The sequence below is a fragment of the Pseudomassariella vexata genome, assembly GCF_002105095.1.
Source record: "Pseudomassariella vexata strain CBS 129021 chromosome Unknown BCR38scaffold_5, whole genome shotgun sequence".
Lineage (NCBI taxonomy): Eukaryota > Fungi > Ascomycota > Sordariomycetes > Amphisphaeriales > Pseudomassariaceae > Pseudomassariella > Pseudomassariella vexata.
In genome coordinates, this window is record NW_024467960.1 from 1454691 (window position 1) to 1474044 (window position 19354).

Here is a 19354-nt window from a genome sequence, read left to right on the forward strand (position 1 = left end):
TGCAGATGCAGTCTCCGTTGCGCGTAGTAACACGATCTGTTGGCATGCCTACTGGATACACATGGGCCATACAATCATTCACCTCAAAATCAGTTTTTCATTAATGTGGTTTGCCTCATCTAGCTATTGCCCTCTGGATGCCCATCCTTGAGTTTGCAACGTGGTGTGAATTCACAAGCAGCCTCAATCCTCCGGTGCAGGGCTACACAGCGACAGCAGAGAGCTTATGGTGAATATGTACTCGATAAGGGGAAAACAGAAGGATATCGTTGTAAAAACATCTACGCCAGCAATTTTTATACTGGCGAGTATTAGATCAAACGAAGTCAAAAGGCCACGACGATGCCTCTCGGGGCTCATACCGCATCGCCTGTCACAACATCACTACCACCATCAATCTAGTTCTTCGCCAATCCCCTCCTTGGAGATATCTTCGCACACAAACCAAACCCACCACGCCCCACCAATGGTCTCAGGCGTCCTCGCCTACTTCTTGAAAACGCCCATAACCTTGCTTTTGAGCTTATCAGCCAGACTAGTCTGTTGGGCCGATTCGGGGTGCGGCGCAGCGTCGGCCTGCTTCTTGTGGGCTTGGTGCTCGGGCGCAAGGTGCACGTTGGCGGAGCCACCGCGGCCGACATGGCGGTCGACGTTCTGGGGTGGCAGCTGTGCCGCTTCGGGGACCACGTCCTTGTCGTGGCGCACGGAGGCGGGCTTCCCTGCGTCGCCGATGTTGCCGCCGCCTGGTAGCATGTCAATCGATATGACCGTGCAATAGGTGAGAGGAGACGGGGAAAAGGAGCTTGGATTGAGGACGTGGGTGTGTCCTTATCGCAAAGGGACCGAGGGTGGGAGCTTTCGCGATAAGGTGGTGCTGTGCCAGCCAGCAGGTTTGCGAGCTTTTGGATGGGCAGAGAGGGCAATGTTAAGGAAAACTAACCTCCTCGGCCGGTGCTAAAAGCCCCGTCGCCGTGGCTGCCTGGGGTGCCCTCGCGCACAATCTCGCCATCGACGTATTTGGTGTCGTCGGGGTTGATGTTCCCTGCGCCGCCACGGCCGTGAGAAACTTCGGGGCTCGTCATGTTGTCTTCTCTGCGTTTCCAGGTTTAGTCTTTGTCGCTCGTCGCCTGTAAAAACGCGAAGGACTGGGGTGCGCTCTAATGCCGCCGTGGACGCAAATCTGAAGGGAATGCCCTGAGACTTTGTATGAACGGCGGGCGGCTGGGCGCAAACGACAGCATCTCCGCCGTCGCATCATTCGCGCCAGGGTCAGATCTCCGATGCGGGATATTGTGCTTCTCAGGGTGTGTAGAACTTACGTACCTGGATGGTCTCGTTTGCGGGGGAGAGCGGATTAAGGAAAGGAAATGACGAAACAAGACGACAGGCTTTTCTCTACAGCTTTGAATAAACAAAACAGACTGAAGGGTATCAAGCGCTTGATTTGAAGAACAATCGAGAGATATGTATTAGCCAGGGCAACCCATCCCATGCTCTACCCCAAGGCCGGGCCCACCACAGACAGGGATCCCCACCATCAATCATGTCATGATTGAGATTTGAGCTGACGTTCCTGCAAGCTTGTCGCCAATGACATCCCCAGCTCATTCCGATAAATTCGATTCATACCACCGGCTTGTGCGTGCTTGTCTAGACTCCACATACCGGTTTCTTTTATATTTTTTTCCGCCGCCGCGTCTGACGGCTGACAGGACGGTGTTTCCCTTCCTGCCTCCTAGAAGCTCTTGCTTGCTTCTCCAGGTTGATCCCAGCTGGACATGGTCACTGACGTAAATCCCGCTCCTCATCCCACGATAAGATAGTGGACTGTCAATGGTCGCTTGCGGGGCCGCCAAGAACTGTGGCTTCAGTGGGTCGGCGGAGCCTAGTCCCGTTGCGACTTGCCATTGATTCGACTTGACCATTATTAGGTTTTCCAACCTCATGTTCAACGAGCAAATTGCTCACGCGAAATATATACTCCAAGTTCGGTAGCAGACAGAAAACTTGAGCTCATCATCACCACTGTCAAGCCCCAGTTTCGAACGCTACACTACATAGGAACCACACATTCTAGCTCCGCGATATCGGGGACTTGTTTCAATACCTGGCTGTATGTTAGCAAGAAGATAGCCAGCATATGAACGTAAATGAATTTCACTGCTCCTGGAATTGGGTACCGATTCGGGCCCCATGGCAAGCTACTCCTCAGGTAAGTACGTTTACGTCACAGCTTCCCAGTGAATATTCTCCATTGAAGGCTGTAGCTCTGTCACGTTTGAGTACGAAGTGAAGAAATTCACATTTCATACAAGTTGAGTCGTCTATTACTGCCACAAAATGATCGGAATAGGAAGGTAGCTATTCAATGCACATAATTCAAGTTTTACAAATCACTTGACTTGGTTCTTGTATATGGTCGTACGCTCCTTTTCCAAATCGTATCCCGTGTATTCAGTTCCTAAACTTGAGTTTGAGACCCAAGTATAGCCGCAAAGTGGGTATGCCTCGCAAATATTGCATAGCTTGAATTCATGTTATCACTGGTGGAGTTGACTTCGGCCATCGGTTCTTCCATTACATAAACACCTACATGTGAATGTTTGAGAGTTACAGTTATGCTTGGCAGGCCTGCTACTTCAGCCTGTTGACTGACGTCTCCTGATGCATCTGAGTAATGAGATTCGTCTTCAAACCCAACGTCGCGAACGCTAGCAAGAACTGCCGGATTTCCTGCCACCTGCAGGTCGCCTTGAATTGAGCTCCATATTGTCGTCACAAGGAAAACCAGCAGGAGTCCAGCTGCCAGGCAGAGAGCCATCAGAGTCTAGTTGAGACATTTGACTATGTATATGTCCCATACGTGCGGTAATACCGCTATTCACCCTGCTGGCCGATACAGACAAGTCTGCCGCAACCATTTTGGGCAGCCTGACAATGGAAATTTTGTCGGTGTGGTCTCCAGGACTGAGGGATGAATGCATACAGTCATGTTCCAACAATCTGGGGGCCACCCTGCTAGAACCTCAAGCTGCTATGGGGCACTACAACTGCTCCTGGGCCATTCTCTATGATTTTAAGCTATTCGCACACAAAATAGTTTAACTAAAGCTTAGCGTGTAGAGATCAATATTTTATACACTAACCGCTTACCGTGGCGTATTAATTTAGGAGGACGACCGCCACGGGCTAGCGAGTCGAATTTATAGCAATTTATCTAGAATTTAAATATTCTAGTAGTAATCGCTCGTCAGACGTGAAATACAACGCGACGGTACGTTAACTTGGTCCTGACTTGAAAGTAGTAGTCAGGGCTGGACGTTGAACGGGACTAAGCTGAGTGTCTTTTAATAGCCTGCTATCAGCTCGACGATAAATTCAGTCAAGCTTGATTCTGTTTTGATGCCTTATAGGACGACGAAATCGTGTGGTTATCGAAGAGGGTTGTGCGAATTTTCGTGTTGGCGTAAAGTGGTCCCCACACTTATGGAGCCTGACTGTAAAAACGGGTATACCGCAACAGAAGCGATCTGGGGCGGACACAGGGAGAAGGCACACTCCCGATTCGTCACCTCCTTGGTGGATGGAACTGAGTTTATCTCGTAGTTCCCTACAAAGTCCCCGGTCTTCTAGGGGTACAGGAGGTCGGACTTTTGGTATTAGTAAAGTGTTAATATTTCTTGTAAAGCCACTGGGCTTACCTTGACGTATTCCATCGTTCTAGACACGATGAACATATCCCTGGCGAGATTTTCTCGCAACCCTCGGCAAATCTCTCTAATGCGCCGGTAAAGGACCTCGTCGTTGGGAACGAAGGTCAAGTTGATCTACGCCAACCTAATCTAGTATCGTCCGATATTCACACAAAGGAATAGGCAACTCTTCGTTCCAAGGGCAAGAACTAGGGGGTCATGTGAATGATCATCCGATGTATGAGCAGATAACGCAGGCTCCACTGTGGATGATGGTCAACGCCTGGAGTATCCTTGTGTAGATTGTGAGCTGGTCTCGCTTTCTGAACTCTTGAATGTGACAAACGGAATTGGCCATTGTTGCTGCTGGTGGTGGCACTCTATGTGACCTAGACGCGACCTATCGGAGTCATTGGTGGTTTGCGTACGATAATGCTCTTTGGACCTCGTCCTTGAACACCCCGTACGCTCCCGAGTCTGGGTTTGGGGTCGAGTCCTGCGACTTTGACGTCAATGCCTGTCTTTCCCCTTACGATTGTATATCGTTATGTATGTTCTCTCGGCCATGGTCATTCTTTCCCCAGGAATACAATCCGGATTATAGATGCATTTGGGCGGCCTTCTCTCGATTGGTTCTTTAACTAGTCATACGTGTCAGGGGAAAGACAGCCATTTGGGTGCAAATGGCCGAGGATGAAAAACTCTGGAAGTATACTCTTATGTCTGTTCCCATCTATAATGTGGTCCCAGATATGAGAATTCGATTTTTGAAGTTCTGCTTGAAATTGAGAGCGGTATGATCGAGGTAAATGAACGTGATGTCGTCACAGGACCAGCATGCGCAACGGGAGGAATAATGCCCGTTCAGGTGATCCCATGTTATGTGGTCCATTCACTTCTGTTTACTCCCCCATGGACAAATCTGATTAGAACCGCCATAAATCATCAATTCGCAAGGCAATGACCAGTCCCAATATGAGCTGGAATTTAATGAAGTGGCTGTCCACAAAACTTCCGTAGACAATCGCGGCCCCTCGGGGTGCATTCCAGCAACGGCAATCGGTGATCTAACGCGGTGGTTGGAGATTTATAGGAAGGCCAAAAAAAGATGTTTTTTTCTTCTTCTATGATGGTTACTTCTGGTTTGAGGCGGGGTTTTGTAGCCCTGTACTTGGCTCCTCATCCAGGGCGTCGTGAAGGTGACTTCGGGACTGAACGCTGTGGGTTGACGTGTGCCGCTAAGTTGACAGTTTAGAGCGGTTTCTTCCATGTACAGTGCCAAAAATATCCCGCAGGTCGGCAACATCGGAAGCGAATGGTCTCGTTGCTGCCTGCTCCCTGCGTCAGCCCTATTAGAAGGGTCGTGAGGCTAACGCAACGGACCCCGCTGGCCGACTATTGATTGATATCTTCATGCTTGTATGCCGATTCCGACCGAAAGGTGTGGCAAAGGGTACAGTGCTGCTTTCTTAAGAAGCGTAACCATTTTTAGTTGAGCGCTGTTTTGCACACAACTATTGAGATTGGGACTTTGGAAATCGGCTCACTTGCTTAATGCCGGAAGGCAGCTTTACTCACTATGCATTGTTCGTATCTCTACAACTGACAAATACATTTCCTAGGTTTGGCGTATAGAAGACTTTACATACAGACATGAACAGCTGTACCTCTATCGTATAAGATTATGCATAAGAATGGAATAGGGTTTACCTGGGTGATGCCGAGTCAAAACTAGTACGTTAACCAACTCGGTATAACAGAACACTCTACACTCTGCACTTTGCATCAAAATTGATCGAATTTACAAATCCAAGCAACTTAGAAAGCGTGACTCATTAAAATCACTGAGTTGAGACTACCCACTGCTCCCAATGACCACTCCTCTTGTCCCTTAATCTCCAGCATCAATCCTCGGCACCCGCAATCGCCTCTCTAAAAGACGGGAATTGCGTAAACCTCCTCTCCTTGGCCTTGATCATAGGCTCCATCCCATCATCACCCTTTTCCATGGCTCTCTTATATGCCGGCCTTTCCGCCACATCTGCCATCCACCGCAGAATATTCTTATGCGGCCCCAAATCCAAGGGCATGAACCCTCTCATGGTCGACAGTGTGAACATGATCATGCAGTCGGCGGCGCTGGCTGCGTTGCCCGCAAACCACTTGTTCTGGGCCAGGTGGTCGTCGATGAATTTGAGCTGGGCCTCTAGCTGTCCTCGCCAAAACTTGACTTTGTCTGTCTGCTCGACGCCCGAGAGGTTGAAAATCATTTGGCGCGATACTGGAAAAACGGGGGTGAGCACAATTACAAAGAAACAGACAGACAAGAGAAAAAAAGAAAATAAGGAAACCAAAGGCGTTGGCGCCGCGTTCCGGTGATTTAAGCCATTAGATGACTCCAGAGGCAAATCGAGCTTTCTAGATCATATCCCAGGAGTAGCAAGGAAATATGCCGAGAACAACTCTTTCTACGCAAATCTTTACTACTCTCGAACACAGCCAAGGATGTAAAGAGGAATAACAAAACCAGAAGGCTCCTTACTAGCAGGCTGGAGAGATCCGTTTGCATAGTGGAACCACTGCAAGTACTGGGCATAGCTCGGGTCGTCCGGGGTGCGGAGCATGCGCGACCCCGAGGCCCTGGAACCGTACACTTCAAGGATATAGGCCATAATTGCCGAGGACTCAGAGATGCACGCTGGAGGGGAGGTCGTGGTGTCCCGGATGTAGGGAGCCGTGCCCATGGGGTTCTGTGAGGGGTTGTGGGTTGTCAGTCGTTATCAGATTCGACTTGTACGAAAATCTTTGTTAAACGTGAAGCAACGGTCTGGGGAGATGCTGTGAATGCCATTGTAGACCTACAATCTCTTTGAGCTCCTTGGGTGCGAGGCCCGTCGTGGGATCCCTCTTAAAGACTTTGAGATCATAGGGGACCTGCATCTCTTCAAGCAGCCAGACGATTCGCTCTGACTGGGAGAGTTGCAGGTGGTAGACTTCGAGAGACATGTTGACGGCTGTGTTGGGGGTATAAAGTGAGAATGAGGAATGATTTCAGGATCCACACAGAACTGGACTTTGCAGTAATAAGTCGCAGAGATTGAAGTCAATATTTATACCCCGAACGGCCCAGCCGGATGACGTTCTAGCGTGTCCGCAATTGAGGTCAGATCCACTCGAGTTCAAAAAGTGGACTGACCTAGTTGACTGGTCGGCGACCTATATTACCTTGACAAGAGACTGTATTACTATGTTGAACTACGGCGCGGAGATGGATTTAGCCGCTGGCACTTGTCTACACGTAGTAAGCATCGGTGAAACTGCCGAAGCGGAAAACCCCTTCCTTGCTGTTGGAGAACACTAAACAGCACGTCGGTCTAGCCACCATGGTTAGTAGGTAGGGTACTTGAATAAATCGGGCTGCACCGCAATACCATTAGTTAGGTGGAGCTTGGCACTGCCCATAAGCAAAACAGGACAGATAAATCTCGTTCGCCGTATACGGTAAGCAACTGAGGTTATATACAATGGTTAGCTGGAGGAAATCTGACCAACTGAATGAAGGAGCAAACGATGCAGCAATCATGGAACAACGTACAACCGCAATGGGTTTCAGGTAAATGTGTTCTGCATGGAGCTGTGCCGCGGCAAGCGAGGGTCGATCTCTGCTCATGGAGCGAATCTAGGAACAGACTATAGAGAAGCATGCGATGGATCTCTACGACGCAACTGTATTGACCTATCCATGCCTGTTTCCCCACGGAACCGACTCACAGATGGTGTATGTTTCTAATAGAGCTGCTCCGGCACTTGCCAACTTTTGACGAGGATCTACCGGCTCCTCAAGGCCGCAGGGCCGGTCCACTTTTCCCGCCGCCGAATCGGCCGCTACTCAAGTAAAAATGACCTCATTGCCGCTGCCCGGTTTCCGAGGGGTTTCAGAGGACTCTTAGACAAGCATCACCGCGACCCGGGGGCAATCACCTGGCTTGAAACCATATTTTCAGTTTGCGAGGCAGCATATTATACATTGAAACGGTCTGCGAATAATACACTCCCAGAGACTTGGCTAATTGACTAACCCCTCACAAGTTGCTTGCACCCTCATCTCTTCCGGCATCATGTCGTCCAACACTTTCTCTCTGGCCAGCAAGGTCAAGGCAAGTGTATCCCATGCAACATACCAATAACTAGATGCTGACAACTCCCCAGCTCCCCTCGGGTCACACGATTCCCCAACTCCAACTCGGGCTCTACATGATGTCCGGCCGCGAAGTCCTGTCTTCCATCCCCCAGGCCCTCTCTGCTGGCTACCGCGGTTTCGACAGCGCACAAATGTACCACAACGAGTGCGAAGCCGGACAAGCAATCCGGGACTGGCTTTCCTCCCCGTCCTCCAACACCACGGGACTCAAACGCGAGGACGTATTCTACACGTCCAAACTCGCGAGCTGCAGCACCAATTACCAGGTGGTGCGGCGGAGCATCAAGTCCTCGCTCGAGGCGTGCGGCCTGGGGTACATCGATTTATTCCTGCTGCATAGCCCGTACGGAGGGCGCGAGGCGAGATTGGCGAGTTGGAGGGCGGTGGAGGATGCGATCGAGGAGGGGGAGGTGAGGAGTGGGGGTGTTAGTAATTTTGGAAGTCGGCATGTGAGCATCCGTCGCCCTTCATAATGGAAGAGATTGGGGTTGGTCGTGTATTCGCTGACAATTGGACGGGAGATGTAGATTGATGAGTTGATGGGTTCCAATCCGCGCATCAAGCCGTCCGTCAACCAGATCGAGGTCCACCCGTTCAACACCCAGGAGGGCATCCGGGAGACGTGCAAGAAGCATGGCATTGTTGTTGAGGCGTATGGGCCGTTGGCGAGGGCGATGCGGATGAACGACCCAACAATTTTGGCGCTGGCGAAGAAATACGAATGTACCCCGGCGCAGCTGATGGTCCGGTAAGGATTTCCTGATTTCGATCGGTGGATAAGGAATAATATATTGACATTAACAAGGTGGTCCTTGCAGCACGGGCTCATCCCTCTGCCAAAGAGCGTAAAGAAGGCACGGCTCATTGACAATGTCAAGGTTGCGCACTTTGAGATTTCAGCCGAAGACGTGGCGAAGATGGATGGTTTGGACGAACATCTTGTTACAGACTGGTGAGTTTATCTCTTTGAATCACGTTCGCCGTTTTCAGGGAGATATCGCTGACTAAGAAACAAAAGGGACCCAACGGATGCCCCTTGAATGTCTGTAGTATCTCACTCGCATCTTCCCCTACTTCCGCAAACTTGGAAAATCACCGTTTGCAAGAGAGCTTCTTAGATTAAAATACCAAAAACCACAAATCCGTCAAACCCCTATTCAGTGATGTCTGCCACTCCGTTTCCGCATAGCCGTACCCTCACTTCCAAGAGCCAACACCTCCATGTCCACTCCGCTCACCTTGTCCACTAGGATAAGTGCTGCAACTACCACTGTATTCGCTATGCCCCGCATGAGCACTCCTCCCCCAATACCCACTACCCCCGCTCCCATCTATACTATAAGTGTCATTAAGACCTCTTGAAGGCTGAGGTTATGTCTACCGCAATCACCACCACCAACAAGTCCGCCAAGCTTCACCATGCGTTTACTATGTTGTACGTTGTGCCTCATACCCTGCGGCATGCTCATGGCCATCCTTCTGCTCTAAATCATGGGCATGCCAAGGGTCGCGATATTGAGGACGACGATTAGCACAACGCCACATATGATAGTTAAGATGGCGCTATGTTTTGACATTATCGACAAGTTGGGTAATTATTGTTTACTTGCTACTGCTCGTCCCTTTTTCCTTTTTTTCCCTTTCTGGTTTATTTTTGTGGTACTCTTTTAGGGTGGCTTGAGATTACCCCTTATTATTGCCATGCCCACTGGAGTACCATTGAGAAGACGTATTGGTGCTAGATGATGAAGGGTTGTGGCGACCCAAGAAATGAGTAGATCTATTCCTGAGTTAATTACTTTGCTTTTCCCAAACCCGACGACGCGAACCATGGACGTAGATTTGTGGTGGATACTCCAAGGTATGAGTGACCAGATGGGCCATGGTATGATGATAAATATACGAGCTGGTTGGCGTGTCGGGACTCACCTCGCCACCCCCCAAGGTGCCAACAGCTCCTATTGATTCTTCAAAAGAAAGTCGTATTCACGAAAATCCGTCGCCGCTGACAGTCGGACCATTTCAAATAGTACGCAGAGGTCCAGTTGCTCACATTCCGCATGTCAAAAAGCCCGTGTTTTTGGAGCCAAGTTTCTGCTTGTCTATAAATGCTTCCTCTAATTATGTGCCATGGCGGAGTCCGCTTCGTCGTCTCGAAGCGCAACCCGACTAGTTCGCCGGCATATGTAATCATATAACCCAGCGCAATTGTAACCTACACATTCGGGTATTTCCTCCATGTCAAATCAACCATCGTCCCAGACCCTCGTTGTTCATAATGAGTAACCGGCGTTGGTCCATGAAAAATTGTATCAACAAGTTCTGAAGTCAATCAATGACAAGTCAAACCAGATAAGTCGCCTAGGCATGGTGACCGTCTCACTGGGACACATGCTACTCAACTGTAATCACCTGCGTAGCACGAATTTCCGCCTCGGTGGTCTCTAGCATCTTCTTGCGACACTCCTCCTCGACCGACTCGTGGTCGTCGTCTACCCTAAACTGCCCCTCAACACAAGCAGCCAGCATCAGCTTCTTGACACACGAGTTGTAGACCAAAGTCTCCACCGTGTTCTCCGTGATGATACGTATGACCTCAACATCTCTCGTCTGGCCAATACGATGGGCTCGGTTAGACGCTTGCACGTCGTCTTGGGGATTGTCGGATTGGTCGAAGATGATGATCTTGTTTGCAGCGGTTAGATTGAGACCGGTGCCACCCGCTCCAGTCGTGAGAAGGAACACCGGGATCTCAGGATGCTCGTTGAATCTTTGAATCTCGGGGAATCGATCTGCGACACCCGCTCTTCCAGTAAGTTCGCAGTATGGAATGCTAGCGCAATGCAGCGTCTCTCGCAGAATGTCGATAACCATCTCAAACCGGCTAAAGACCAGACAACGGTCACCGTTGGCCATGTAGCCCTTTACGAGCTCAAGAAGCTTCTGGACCTTGGGACTTTCCTCCCAGGATCTGTGTGGTATGTCGAATTTGCTAAGATATCTATTGAAATCTTTGCAATAGAGATGGAGAGCAAAGTCTGACATCTCCATGAGGTACGACTGGAACATGCTCTTATGTTTGGGTTCCTTGCTTTGAACGTCGAGTTCTTCCGCTGAGCATTTGCTCCATAGTATGTCGGTCATCTCTTTCACCTTCCTGTCAGTGAAGTGCTGGCGGAACAACTGATGGTGGATAGCAGCTTTGCGAAGTTGCATCCAAGAGTTGGCTTTGACTTTGGCTCCCTTGCTCTTCGTGAGATAAGTTCCCTTGATCTCACTATAGACCGCTCTCTGGTCGGGGTGCATGCCAACCAGCACCACGTTCTCGATCTTCTTGGCCAGGTCAAGTACGTCGTCCTTCCGTCTCTGAAGAATAAAGGGAGCCATGATGGTCCGAGCATTCCCGACTCTCTCCTTCGCCAACGCCGCAAAGTTGTGGACGTCCTTGTTCGTAACCTTGGCTTCGAAGATTGTTCGCAGTTTTTCGAAATCGTCCTCATGAAAGAGGTCTGGTTCCACAAAGTGAAGGAGACTGAGGAGTTCTTTCAGGTTGTTCTGAACCGGGGTCCCACTGAGGACCAAGCGCCAGGATGAGGGTAGTTTCATCAGGTGCTTGTACACCTTGGTGTTTGGGTTCTTCAGCTTGTGACCCTCGTCGAATATGGCAGCGTACGGCTCCATCTCCGTGAGCCATTGTATGTCTTCAATCTTCTGCTCCATTTGGGAGTACGAGGTCAGAACGACATGGGAGTCCCGAGCATCTTCAGGGTCAAGCTCCCGACGATTTGTACCTGAAAACCCATCAGTAAAGGACAAGACAAAATTGACGTCACAATGGAAACTTACCAGAATACAGGAACACCTTGATTCCCGGCGCGAAACGTTCAAACTCGTTGACCCAGTTCTCGAGAGTGCTGGGCGGCACAACGATGAGGTTTGGCCATGGCTGGTCAGAGTAATCGTCCCTCGACTCGACAAGGTGAGCGATGAAAGAGATGACCTGGCAAGTCTTGCCCAGACCCATGTCGTCTGCCAGTATACCACTGTATCCCTTGCCATGGAGAAGGTTCAACCAGTTCAATCCAAGTAGCTGGTAAGACTTCATTTGGACAACTGAAGCGTCCATCAGAGTTGGCTGTTTGGTGATAGGAAGCCGGACGAGTGCCGCTGGATTGATATCTTTCACCTTGCCGTTTTTGTCCACTTCCCATGTGGACATGACAGATTCAAGCTCTGCGCCTCTCTGCTCACACTCCTTGATGATGTTGGTGACGGCATCAAAAGCGTTGAACCAGGTCACGAGCTTTTCGACAATGGTGAGACCTATTTGGATTTTTGCTGCTTTGGTCTTCGACTTTTGTCTTCCAGTGATCTGTGTCACTGCCTCGAGGCTCTTGAAGGGTTGACTCTGTCGTTCAGATAGGACAAGCTGCGTGTCACCAGTAGGAAGTCCAGTCATCCGCGCAAGTTCCTCGGCTGAGCATTTGTTGAGATAATCCAGAACGCTGACTTGCTCATCAATCTTTCGTTGGGAAGGCTGGGCCCCGCTGTCCGAACCAGAATCGTCAGAGTTGATGAAGTCGACGCGGGGTTCATTATCGGAGTCCGAGGGCACGTTAATTGGTGCCTTCACAATCTCTTTCGGCTGCTCTTTTGCCTTCCGTTTGCGCGAAGCGATAGTGTTGAGATCAGGCAATTCTTCATCAGATTCCGAGTCTAGTGTGATGACTTCGCAGGACTCTGGTTTTGGCCGACCGGGTACCAACCGACGCCGAGTGCCTGCCGCAGCAGCCATTTTCGATGCCCGTTCTCGCTGCCGCGAGATAATTTCAGTGGAGCTGGATGGAGTTGTCGCCGCTGAGGAATGTGATGGAGAAACAGAAAATACCTGAGCAGGCGAGGGTGAGCGGTTCCGGCGCCCTTGTACAAGCCGTCGACGAGGAGGTGGAGCCGCCTTCTGTACTTCTGGCGAAGCTTGAGAGGATAATGGTGAGCTTAGGGTGATCGGCGGATCGGATGGAATAGTTATTTTTGGTTCCCTTGACTTGTCACCAACTATGGCTCTTGATTTGCTTAAAGCAGGACGCATTAGAGTCTCAATGAGCCCAGAAGGGTCTCCAAGCTTGCCGAGGAGATCCTTGACAGCATCCTCCGTAGATCGGGCGTTCCTCACCAATGCATTTTTGCATTCGAGAATTGTTACCTGTGGCAGGACTTTCTTTGCGATCTTGTGAGTCTCCCTGGTTAAATATCGAAGGCGTAAGTCATTGATGTCGTTAAGCGCGAACCCCTTGTCCATGAGATCGGCCGCATTTTGCAAGCTCGCGCCAGATCCCGCGACTGACTGCTGTTTCCTGACAAATGACGATGGTCGTATGTCACCTCTCATAGGAGTTTCATCACCAGAGCTATCTTCGCGCTTGTAATATTTTGCCAGGTCATCATCTGAAGTATTTAAAAGAGGACCTTTGAAAACAGTCTGCGCACGTTGCGGCTGTGGAGCAAAAGGGGCTCGGAAAGCTGTGCCGGCGGGCGCCATGAGAGATGCGAGCCCCCTTGTCCCCAACCCTCCGGTCTTGGCCCCGTGCGGTTGCGTCTTGATGGCGGACAGTTGATTTTGATTTAGCGAATGGGATGCTCGTGGCGACATACTCCGGAAGGGTGACGAAGCTGGGACTTCAACGATGGAAGTCGGTGTTTCTGGCACGGGTGGCGATGACCGTTGCAGTGTAGTCCTCCTTTCCACTATTTGCGTCGGTTGCGTCGCCTGGTCAATGATTTGTGTCGGCTGCATGAAGTACGGGGAGGAGCAGGGAATGATGTCGGCCAATTCGTCAAGATCGTCGTCGTCTATCTCGAACCGCTGGCTGTTCAATCCGGCAGCGCGAGCGCCACTAGAAGCAATATTGGGAAGCTCAGGTTCACCACCCAAAGGCAGTGATGGCAAGCGCGCCGCCATCTTGTGTACCATTTGGGCTGGTAAAGACGGCGTGAAGGCGATCGGGGTTTGTGGTGAAGATGCCAATGTCTGGCCCAGGAGAGGTACTGGCGTGAATTCTGCTTGCTGGACCAAGAGACGTACGTATGTGAGGATCCAACGAAAACACAAACCGATACGATGAAATACAATGCTGTGAGTGAATTTGGTTGAGAATCGTAGTGAATTTATCAATGAGTCTGGCCGGGAAGGGGCAGTGACGTGAATTCTGCTTGCTAGATCAGGGGACAAAAATACGCATCGATACGACGAAATAGAACTCCACAAAGTGAATTCTGTGACCAATTGATCAACAAAGAAATCACGAAGCCTCGTCCGTTTCGTCTGGTCTGCACGATCCTAAAACAGTGAAAGGGCAGGCAGACGAATCTGGACGACTTCAGGGAGGAATGAAGGTTGCTCAATTGAGCAGTGGCTGGTCAATGATTTTTTGGCGTCGTCGACCCAGGACGCGGGGACCCCAGTTTACGCGCTGTCAGCTGACCCTTGCAATAGACTTAGAGAGACCCCAGGAACTTTCACCGAAGAGCTGGGGATCGAGCTATTAACACATGAATCAGAGCGGGCTGTTTAGAAGACTGAAAGATTCAAACTCTTAGAAGCAGAAGCTGCCTGAGAATGGTTGAATGACAATAATTATTCACTTTTGACCTCACAAGTACTGGGTAATCGGGGCTATTTGTGATTGTCAAGAGCAGCAACGGCTGCAGGTCAAAGCTTGTGCCAAGAGGGTCTTCGTCTCGAAGGTGCCTGTCTCAAAGGTGCAAGTTGCATCATCGCCTACTATCACCACAAAGAGCCGCTATCAGCCACGGCCATTCAGGACAACAATACATCACAATATTCAGCATGACGTCCAGCCGCATCGTCGCGTCCGAGAAATCCATCCTGGAGAAGGACGACTCCATCGGAGCCAGCCCAGCCGCGGGCGAAAAATCCAACATCTCCCCAGCGGTTCCCACGTGAGTTCAACGACTACCAAATACCATAGTGGTGTCATGTAATCTAATGAATGATATGACCAGCGATGTTATCCTCAAGCTCCTCGCCTTCACTCTGGCCATGGTAGTGGTGCCGCTTGGATCCTACTATGCAAGCGTGAACACGCTCTTCGGGGGTATGTCTCTGATGACCTCTAGCTAATAGGAAAAGAACTGAAGGGTATGAGCTTTTTGATGCTGATCATCATGACAGGCAATTCAACGTACGCAGGCGCAATGGCAGCTATCATGGCAAACGTTGTGCTCATTGGCTACGTCATCGTTGCTTACAACGAGGACCAGTCTGATCGGCTGGAGTTAGAGGCGAAGGAGGACACAAAGAAGGAGCGCTAGTGTCATTGGGGCGGTCGGCAGTTGCTTATTCTGATTTCGCCATGGTGGCAAGGCTACCGCAGTTGTCTCTGCAAAGTCAATTCATCCTATTCATATTTGAATGTGGAGAATCGAGCGTAAAGTGCCAAACGGGCGAAAATGCTTGCATATGTAGTGAGTGAATTGAGTACTTCATACATCATATCCTTCCATGTTATGGCAGTCTTCGCATGAGATCCCCTGAAATGCAAACACCTTTTGATGTCTGTGACATAATGTGAATTCGCATGCATCAGCGCTGTGTGTCCATTCCGACGAGGTCCCTTTCCCATCGCTAATCTGTCAAGCTGCATATGAGCTGTCGTGAGACAAGGGAAAGGAGAAACGAACCCCTTTCCCATATCATGTATGTGTCGAACCCTGTACATTTGCTGTCACAGGCATGGGGAATGAGGAAATATTAATGAGTCGACCCTAGCGCTTCCTGAATATGGTGTCAACGACCTCCAATGGGCGGCCAAGTCATCCAATGATGAGCCAATTACTTCCTTTGACACAATCCTGCTTTGCTCTGTACTCAAATCATGCTGAAAAACTTGAACTCCTACAAATGCTCAACTTCGTGTAACATCTTCTTGGGAAATATCTTCCTTCATACGTCAAGCTCGTCCATGCAATAACACGCATGCCCCCTAACACGCTTACATTTGTCATCAATCGTGCAAACGTTTTGTCTGACAAGTCGCAGTTACTGTCCCATTTTTGGGAGTCAATAGGATGTTTACGCTGGCCAGGTAGGTCGGTCTATTTGAGAAAGTGGTAAGTGGTGAATGGGACATGAAAGAAGTCGAGAAGATGTGGGTATCTTGGGAAAATATGGTCGAGGTCCGTCGCATGGGATATTATCAGGGCAGCCGTGACGCAACGCAGTCTAAGAGTTCTTGCTGAATCTTCGAGCAAACCAGCTCTTTCGCTTCTCGCCCAGCTCAGGTCGGTCCTGGGCGACCCCCACACGAACCAGCTTGGAGCCCTTACGAAGCAGAGAACCGCCAGGATCCTTCTTGGGAGGCGGGGTGGTGTTGATGGCATTGTTCGAGGCTGCGAAGCTGGTACAGCGAAAGTCGGGGGTTGATATGCTGCGGTCGACTGGCCAAAGCTGATGCCATAGTCGTTCATGGGTTCTTGGCGTCTGGCGGGCGATTGGCGGTTGAGAGAGCTGTTCTCACTGCTAGTAGGATCAGTCTGGTAGCCCATGGGCTCGCCGTAGCTTCCGCTGCCCGTTCCCGATGCTACCGTCTCGTACGATCGGTGGTTGTTCGGCATGGGGTACACACGCTTGTCGGGTACTCGGGCATTCAGCTGAGGTTCGGACTGGTTGCGAGGGGGTAATCTGTTGTTCCTGAAACCATTGCCAGTGTTCGGGTAAGCACCATCGTTGTTGTACTCATCCAGGTAGCTGTCTCTGGCAGCCCCTCCCATCATCATCGAACCTCGTGAATCGTATATTTGACTGTCGGGTCGGAAGGTAGAATTCGGTCGATCACCATAGTAGCTGTTCTGAGGGAATCGAGGGCCGTTGTCTAACATAACGCTGTGAGTAAGAAAGACGGGATAGCGAGATGATCGCTCGAGCTCACTGCCATAATAGCTGCTCCTTCTGTCCCAGTTAGCAACCGAATCCGTTTCTGCGTTATAGACAGATTTGCGATTGTAGCCGCCATCAATGGCGGCCTCGAAGCTGCGGATCGTGTCGAGCGGTCGCTCCCATCTACTTCGAGTGGGATTCGATCGATCGGGTTCGACTGGAATGCGGGTCAGTGACCAGTTTCATCCGACGGCAGAGCGGAGAGACAAGAAGCCGCTTACCAATGAGATTGCCATTGCGATCTCTGTGCTGGATTGATCGAAGTGGTGCGTGCTCGTCGAAGTTGGCGGCTGACTGAGCTACGGCAGCTATGGGTGAAGCAAGATTAGATACGCCCCTCGCTCAAGTTGACTACGTAGTGGGCGAGGAAGTCTCCGCTTACATGGTTCCGCTTCGTTCATGGCCATAGTTGGATCAGCCTTGCTGTGCAGTCTCTTCTTCGCCTTTTCAGCCGAAGTCTCGTGTAGGTCGGCGCTTGTGATCTTGTAGGAGCCGCTGGTTGGAGCACTTTTCTCCGCCTTCTGCGACTTGTCGGAGCGAAAGCTGAAAGCCCTCGACTTAGGCCGACTGTTGGTCCGAGGCGACGGCTGCTTCTTAGTCTGTGGCTCGTACTGCGGATGATACTGGTGCGGTTGAGGAGAGGGCTGCGTGTCCCGTCTCGGCGGAGAGTACTGTGACTGCGAAGCTAACGGTGAGGATGAGTAGTCTTGCTGTTGTTGACCTTGCTGCAACGGCGCAGGCAACGCGTGATGGTCGTAATTTGGAGACGCCATTGTGACGACGGGCGGCTGCGCTCTTGTTTTATTACACTGGGTCACTGGCAATCTGGAGTGCTGGGAACCTGGAAGCGACTGGTGGGGGAGAATAGGGTGGGTTTGTGGATCTGGATGAGCGTCGATAGTCAGGATGGATGTTGCAACTGTCCAGGGTGGTTGTTTCTGTTTCTTTGGCGCCTTGCCTTATCGTGATGAACCTGGCGCCCTAGTACTGGTATAGTCTGGGTGAAAGGAGAAGAAGATAGAAGTTGGCAGCTTTGCGCGACGGCGAAGCAATGCGACTGCTGCTTTGATCCTTTTTCCAGGCAAACCACCCTACGAATGCGAGTTTGCCGTGACTAGTGGGCCAAGACTCAAGGTCTAAGGATACAACGACAGTGATCAGTCGGTGGATGCTGCACGAGTTGGTGGTGGTTGGGGCTTTGGGGGGTGGCAACCGCAAGCACAGGACCCTGGTGCGGATCCAAGCTTTGCGTCCGTCTCAGAAAGTGCGGAAATGCAGGGAAGGGGTGTCCTGTGTGGCTGGACAACCGGCCGCACTATCGGGTGCTTGGTGAACTTTGAGAGAACAGCCGAGCAGCCGGGCAGTCGCCTGCAGTCGTAAACTGTACGAAGTTGGTTTCTAGCCAACCCGGTGGCTCCTGCCTCAATTTCGTGGATCTGGTCACTTTACCTATCGAGTGGTACCTTCCCGAGTTCGTATCCGGAAACCGTTAACGTGTCAACGTGTCAGCGTTAGTACATTTGGGACGGAGGAAGGCTCTGTGTAGATGCGTAGGCTGGCAAGTAGTAGTGTTGGTCTTCTAGCCTTGGGTGACGTCAACTCAATGTTTGGGTAAGGTAGGAAGTGTACCCTTGTAGACCGTGGATGTTTCAGGACGAACACGGAGAGATTTTCGTCTTTTCTGTCACTGAGGTAAGTGTCGCGGACGATCAGGATCGAAGGGAACCAGCGGTGCCGGTCCTGTCATAGATGCCGCCGAGCAAGCCGTTGCCACCAAATACCAATCTGCTTGCGAAAACTGACGACGGTATTTGCACACAGGTTGACAAGGACCGAGAGACCAGTGACGATTGGTTGTGTTATGTTCCGATGACGTGTGGAGTCAAACCGCGAGATTTCAAGGGTTTGATTATATTCAAGATGGATTCAATGAGCGGGAGGAAAGGGCGGAACGAGGAAGAGTTGATAAGAATGGATTTGATAATGGTGTAAAAGGAAAGAAATAATCGCCTTCCACACAACACACAGCCTCAAGTTTGACTGTCTCTTTTACACTATTATGGAAGCCTCCAGGGGCCAATGCTTGTCTTGCCGTGATATGGGATGATTTGGTGACGACTGTCGGTCGCCTTCAGGTCTACGTGGTTGGGACGGTGAACGATCCCCAGGTCTAGACGTGTATAGTTTCAGTAGCGGGCAACGATGGACTGTCCAGACAGCCAGTGAACTGGGCTTTAATTTAAGTTTTGGATTCACTCCATGCGTTGTGTACAGATTGCGTCTCTTACGGTCTCACTTTCAATTTGGTTGAGGAGGCTTGATGAGTTGCAGAGGCATTATCAATCAAATCTGTGCTGCTCAATCGGTACGTCCTTGGAGCTCATAAGCAAGGCAGCATGAGAGGTTCTCGATAATCACACGTTTTCGAGGTAAGCAGAAAACATTTGATGCTACACTATGTGCACTGCCTTGTTTGTGTAGCTTTGCATCCTCCAAAAACCCGCC

At 50.5% G+C, this 19354-nt stretch overlaps 7 protein-coding genes across 7 annotated transcripts; 2 read left to right on the top strand and 5 right to left on the bottom strand.

The window, feature by feature from the left end:
• Positions 1-81: 81 nt before the first annotated feature.
• BCR38DRAFT_429514 (uncharacterized protein) lies at positions 82-1451 on the bottom strand. Its single transcript, XM_040859970.1, has 3 exons — positions 1324-1451; positions 941-1092; positions 82-743 (listed from the first exon to the last, which is right to left on the bottom strand). The coding sequence occupies exons 2-3, from the start codon at positions 1080-1082 to the stop codon at positions 487-489; spliced, it is 399 nt and encodes a 132-aa protein (XP_040717155.1). The 5' UTR covers positions 1083-1092; positions 1324-1451; the 3' UTR covers positions 82-486.
• Positions 1452-2461: 1010 nt separating this feature from the next.
• BCR38DRAFT_408156 (uncharacterized protein) lies at positions 2462-2821 on the bottom strand (the record flags this gene model as incomplete). The annotated part of the gene is made up of 1 exon (XM_040858240.1): positions 2462-2821. One exon carries the CDS (start codon positions 2819-2821, stop codon positions 2462-2464), a length of 360 nt encoding a protein of 119 aa, XP_040717156.1.
• A 2538-nt stretch (positions 2822-5359) lies between these two features.
• BCR38DRAFT_429519 (glutathione S-transferase) lies at positions 5360-6942 on the bottom strand. The gene is made up of 3 exons (XM_040859971.1): positions 6555-6942; positions 6235-6442; positions 5360-5973 (listed from the first exon to the last, which is right to left on the bottom strand). The coding sequence occupies exons 1-3, from the start codon at positions 6696-6698 to the stop codon at positions 5597-5599; spliced, it is 729 nt and encodes a 242-aa protein (XP_040717157.1). The 5' UTR covers positions 6699-6942; the 3' UTR covers positions 5360-5596.
• Positions 6943-7459: 517 nt separating this feature from the next.
• Positions 7460-9127, top strand: BCR38DRAFT_429524 (aldo-keto reductase family 1 member E1). Its single transcript, XM_040859972.1, has 5 exons — positions 7460-7849; positions 7902-8342; positions 8421-8641; positions 8699-8845; positions 8912-9127. The coding sequence occupies exons 1-5, from the start codon at positions 7811-7813 to the stop codon at positions 8931-8933; spliced, it is 870 nt and encodes a 289-aa protein (XP_040717158.1). The 5' UTR covers positions 7460-7810; the 3' UTR covers positions 8934-9127.
• Positions 9128-10187: 1060 nt separating this feature from the next.
• On the bottom strand, positions 10188-14072 carry BCR38DRAFT_174563 (SNF2 family N-terminal domain-containing protein). Its single transcript, XM_040853881.1, has 2 exons — positions 11740-14072; positions 10188-11684 (listed from the first exon to the last, which is right to left on the bottom strand). Exons 1-2 carry the CDS (start codon positions 13862-13864, stop codon positions 10288-10290), a joined length of 3522 nt encoding a protein of 1173 aa, XP_040717159.1. The 5' UTR covers positions 13865-14072; the 3' UTR covers positions 10188-10287.
• Positions 14073-14430: 358 nt separating this feature from the next.
• BCR38DRAFT_429527 (vacuolar ATPase assembly integral membrane protein VMA21) lies at positions 14431-15406 on the top strand. The gene is made up of 3 exons (XM_040859973.1): positions 14431-14853; positions 14917-15008; positions 15086-15406. Exons 1-3 carry the CDS (start codon positions 14741-14743, stop codon positions 15223-15225), a joined length of 345 nt encoding a protein of 114 aa, XP_040717160.1. The 5' UTR covers positions 14431-14740; the 3' UTR covers positions 15226-15406.
• Positions 15407-15820: 414 nt separating this feature from the next.
• On the bottom strand, positions 15821-17819 carry BCR38DRAFT_174559 (uncharacterized protein). The gene is made up of 4 exons (XM_040853880.1): positions 17232-17819; positions 17071-17157; positions 16842-17006; positions 15821-16784 (listed from the first exon to the last, which is right to left on the bottom strand). Exons 1-4 carry the CDS (start codon positions 17620-17622, stop codon positions 16009-16011), a joined length of 1419 nt encoding a protein of 472 aa, XP_040717161.1. The 5' UTR covers positions 17623-17819; the 3' UTR covers positions 15821-16008.
• Between the last annotated feature and the right edge of the window lie 1535 nt (positions 17820-19354).

What these genes read in the sequence shown, in the direction of transcription:
- BCR38DRAFT_174559 (XM_040853880.1), bottom strand. Translation starts at nt 17,622, where the DNA reads ATGGCGTCTCCAAATTACGACCATCACGCGTTGCCTGCGCCGTTGCAG. An exon ending in CATGAACGAAGCGGAACCAT is followed by an intron (nt 17,158 to 17,231) that starts GTAAGCGGAGAC and finishes CTTCACCCATAG; the next exon opens with CTGCCGTAGCTCAGTCAGCC. An exon ending in TCGCAATGGCAATCTCATTG is followed by an intron (nt 17,007 to 17,070) that starts GTAAGCGGCTTC and finishes CCCGCATTCCAG; the next exon opens with TCGAACCCGATCGATCGAAT.
- BCR38DRAFT_429514 (XM_040859970.1), bottom strand. Translation starts at nt 1,082, where the DNA reads ATGACGAGCCCCGAAGTTTCTCACGGCCGTGGCGGCGCAGGGAACATC. An exon ending in TTTTAGCACCGGCCGAGGAG is followed by an intron (nt 744 to 940) that starts GTTAGTTTTCCT and finishes ACATGCTACCAG; the next exon opens with GCGGCGGCAACATCGGCGAC.
- BCR38DRAFT_429519 (XM_040859971.1), bottom strand. Translation starts at nt 6,698, where the DNA reads ATGTCTCTCGAAGTCTACCACCTGCAACTCTCCCAGTCAGAGCGAATC. An exon ending in CCAAGGAGCTCAAAGAGATT is followed by an intron (nt 6,443 to 6,554) that starts GTAGGTCTACAA and finishes AACCCCTCACAG; the next exon opens with AACCCCATGGGCACGGCTCC. An exon ending in CGGATCTCTCCAGCCTGCTA is followed by an intron (nt 5,974 to 6,234) that starts GTAAGGAGCCTT and finishes CCGTTTTTCCAG; the next exon opens with TATCGCGCCAAATGATTTTC.
- BCR38DRAFT_429527 (XM_040859973.1), top strand. Translation starts at nt 14,741, where the DNA reads ATGACGTCCAGCCGCATCGTCGCGTCCGAGAAATCCATCCTGGAGAAG. An exon ending in ATCTCCCCAGCGGTTCCCAC is followed by an intron (nt 14,854 to 14,916) that starts GTGAGTTCAACG and finishes TGATATGACCAG; the next exon opens with CGATGTTATCCTCAAGCTCC. An exon ending in CGTGAACACGCTCTTCGGGG is followed by an intron (nt 15,009 to 15,085) that starts GTATGTCTCTGA and finishes TCATCATGACAG; the next exon opens with GCAATTCAACGTACGCAGGC.
- BCR38DRAFT_174563 (XM_040853881.1), bottom strand. Translation starts at nt 13,864, where the DNA reads ATGGTACACAAGATGGCGGCGCGCTTGCCATCACTGCCTTTGGGTGGT. An exon ending in CAAGGTGTTCCTGTATTCTG is followed by an intron (nt 11,685 to 11,739) that starts GTAAGTTTCCAT and finishes ATGGGTTTTCAG; the next exon opens with GTACAAATCGTCGGGAGCTT.
- BCR38DRAFT_429524 (XM_040859972.1), top strand. Translation starts at nt 7,811, where the DNA reads ATGTCGTCCAACACTTTCTCTCTGGCCAGCAAGGTCAAG. An exon ending in CCGGCGCAGCTGATGGTCCG is followed by an intron (nt 8,642 to 8,698) that starts GTAAGGATTTCC and finishes GACATTAACAAG; the next exon opens with GTGGTCCTTGCAGCACGGGC. An exon ending in GAACATCTTGTTACAGACTG is followed by an intron (nt 8,846 to 8,911) that starts GTGAGTTTATCT and finishes AAGAAACAAAAG; the next exon opens with GGACCCAACGGATGCCCCTT.